The sequence below is a fragment of the Eptesicus fuscus genome, chromosome 21, assembly GCF_027574615.1.
Source record: "Eptesicus fuscus isolate TK198812 chromosome 21, DD_ASM_mEF_20220401, whole genome shotgun sequence".
NCBI classification, from domain to species: domain Eukaryota; kingdom Metazoa; phylum Chordata; class Mammalia; order Chiroptera; family Vespertilionidae; genus Eptesicus; species Eptesicus fuscus.
The window spans coordinates 42,777,544-42,779,848 of record NC_072493.1 but is presented as its reverse complement, the minus strand read 5'-3'; the positions used below and the strand labels follow the sequence as shown (position 1 = coordinate 42,779,848).

General features: G+C 60.2%; 1 protein-coding gene across 1 annotated transcript; it reads right to left on the bottom strand.

Moving 5' to 3' along the window:
* Window positions 1-693: 693 nt before the first annotated feature.
* On the bottom strand, window positions 694-2,034 carry FGF21 (fibroblast growth factor 21). The gene is made up of 3 exons (XM_008154391.3): window positions 1,746-2,034; window positions 1,490-1,593; window positions 694-981 (listed from the first exon to the last, which is right to left on the bottom strand). Exons 1-3 carry the CDS (start codon window positions 1,975-1,977, stop codon window positions 694-696), a joined length of 624 nt encoding a protein of 207 aa, XP_008152613.2. The 5' UTR covers window positions 1,978-2,034.
* Window positions 2,035-2,305: the final 271 nt, after the last annotated feature.

The following is a 2,305-nucleotide window of genomic DNA, read 5'->3' as shown; positions in this document are numbered from 1 at the left end:
GTCACATGTCGTGTGTGTGTGTGCACGCGCGTGTGCATGTGCGCGTGCGTGTGTGACTTCACAAGCTCCAATAGTAAGAGACTACGGGAAGATGGAAGGTGCTGGTATGTTCTGGGCCCTCAGAGATCTTAGAATGACTCAATAGAATCTCTCTCTCTCGTTTTTCTTTATTGATTTTTAGAGAGAGATGCAAGAATCCTTGTCTTAGTTCTGAGGACCAAGAGGCCTTCCCATTTCTAGTGCCAAGTGAACCCAGAAAACTACATCTCCCATGAGGCTGTGGGCAGGCAGTGTCATTAAAAATACCCCCCCTGCTACGGAGGTACCTCTGAGAAACAGTTCCACAACACTAACGGGAGGTTGGGATAACAGTGAATGGGGGTAAGTTCTGTGCTGTCAAAGGGCAGGGATAGTCCAGAGTCTCTGGGGACATCTTAGGGGAGCAGAAAACTGAGGCCCAAGGGGAGGCTGGGACCTTCTCACATCCTTTCAGCAATCGGGGCGGGGGGGGGGGGGGGGCGGGGGATCCCTGGGAGACAGGGAGGCAGCTCCCATTCCCTTCCTCCAACACACATGCTCACTCGGATCCTTCTTTCAGACTCTTTATTGTTCCAAGTAAGAAAAATAAAAATATAAATAAGATAAATAAGCCAATAAATAAAGAGGAGACCCTACAGTCACCAGCCCGCGGCCTCAGGAAGTGTAGCTGGGGCTCCGGCCCTGCGAGGGCCACACCATGCTCAGGGGGTCCGAGGAGCCCACGTCGGGCGGGGCAGGGGCCAGGCCCCCTGGCGGCTCCGGGGGTGCTGGGGGCAGGCCGGGCAGCGGCAGGAAGCGGGCGGGCCCCCGGGGAGGCAGGTCCCCGGTCGGGGGGCCGTGGGGCAGGCGGAGCGGCAGGCCTCGGGCCTCGGACTGGTAGACGTTGTAGCCATCCTCCAGGAGCAGTTCCCGGAAGCTGCAGGCCTCGGGGTCGAAGCGGAGCTGAGGGCACAGGAAGGAGGTCAGAGCTGAGGGCACAGGAACGAGGCCACACCTCCCGCTGCAGGACCCGGGGTCCAGCCTCCCACCCCGGCCTGGAGGACACCCCTACAGGGTCCTGCAAGGCCCACTTCCGGTCCCCACGTCACCAAGACCGACATTCCAGCTCAGGGGACAGTTGAGGCTCCGCGGGACCAAGCAGGGAGCCTGGCTGCCACCTAAGGTCAAGGTCACTGTACGGCCATGAGCCAGACGTGAGCCAGACACATGGGGTCAGCAAGGGCGAAGGGACACAGACTCAGTCTCTCATTCACAGGCCTCGTGACTTGGGCCGTGGTATCCATCACTGCCTGAGCCTCAGTTTCCCCTTCTTGCAAACATGGATAACAACCTGGCTTCATGGTTTCCGGGGGTGGCGGGGGCCGCAGTCCGGCCATAAAGAGGTGGTCCCACAATGGTGACATGGGGGGAGGAAGGACTGGGTCCCAGGAGGGGTACCTCGGAAACTCACCGATCCGTACAGTCTTCCATCCGGCCGCTGGCACAGGAACCTGGATGTCTTGATTCCCAAGATTTGAATGACCCCTGGCTTTAGGGCTTTCAGCTCCAAGAGGCCTGGGGAAGAAAGTGGTCAGAGACTCAGATGGCCTTTTCCATCCCCTCCTCCCTCAGACCCAGGGGTCCAGGCCCCCAGCCCTCCTCCCTCAGACCCAGGGGTCCTGGCCCCAGCCCTCCTCCCTCAGACCCAGACCTGCCCCCACACTCACTCTCGGGACTCCTGTGGGCAGATCCGACCACTGTGCCATCAGCCCTGATCTCCAGGTGGGCCTCTGTCTCCTGGGCATCGTCTGTGTAGAGGTACCGCTGCCTCACTTGGCCCCCAAATTGGAGGAGGGGGCTGGAGTCTGGGATGGGGAGTGCCTGGCAGGCTCCCAGCAGGACAGCCAGCACAGGGACCCACAGTCCTGGGTGCTGGAACCAGGCCCTGACCCAGCCCATCAATGGCTCCGTCCTCAGGCGAGGTCTCAGCCTGCAGTCTCAGTCACTGAGGGGTCTGGATTCTGTTGCGGATCCTGGGTGTCCGGGACAGCGGTTCCTGCACTGCTGCTCAGGTTCTCCCAACGCCTGTCCGTTTGCACGTGGATTCCCAGACCATGGACAACCAAGTCTCGGGGATCGATGCAGAAGCTCCAGGATTTATATCCAAACAGACCCGCCCAGTCACCTTCTCCACGCCTGACCCGTGATATTTGACCCACTTGGCAGGAGCACCGATTCCACCGTGGCCAGGTCAGCCCGAACGGGTGATGCAATCAGGCAGGGGGTC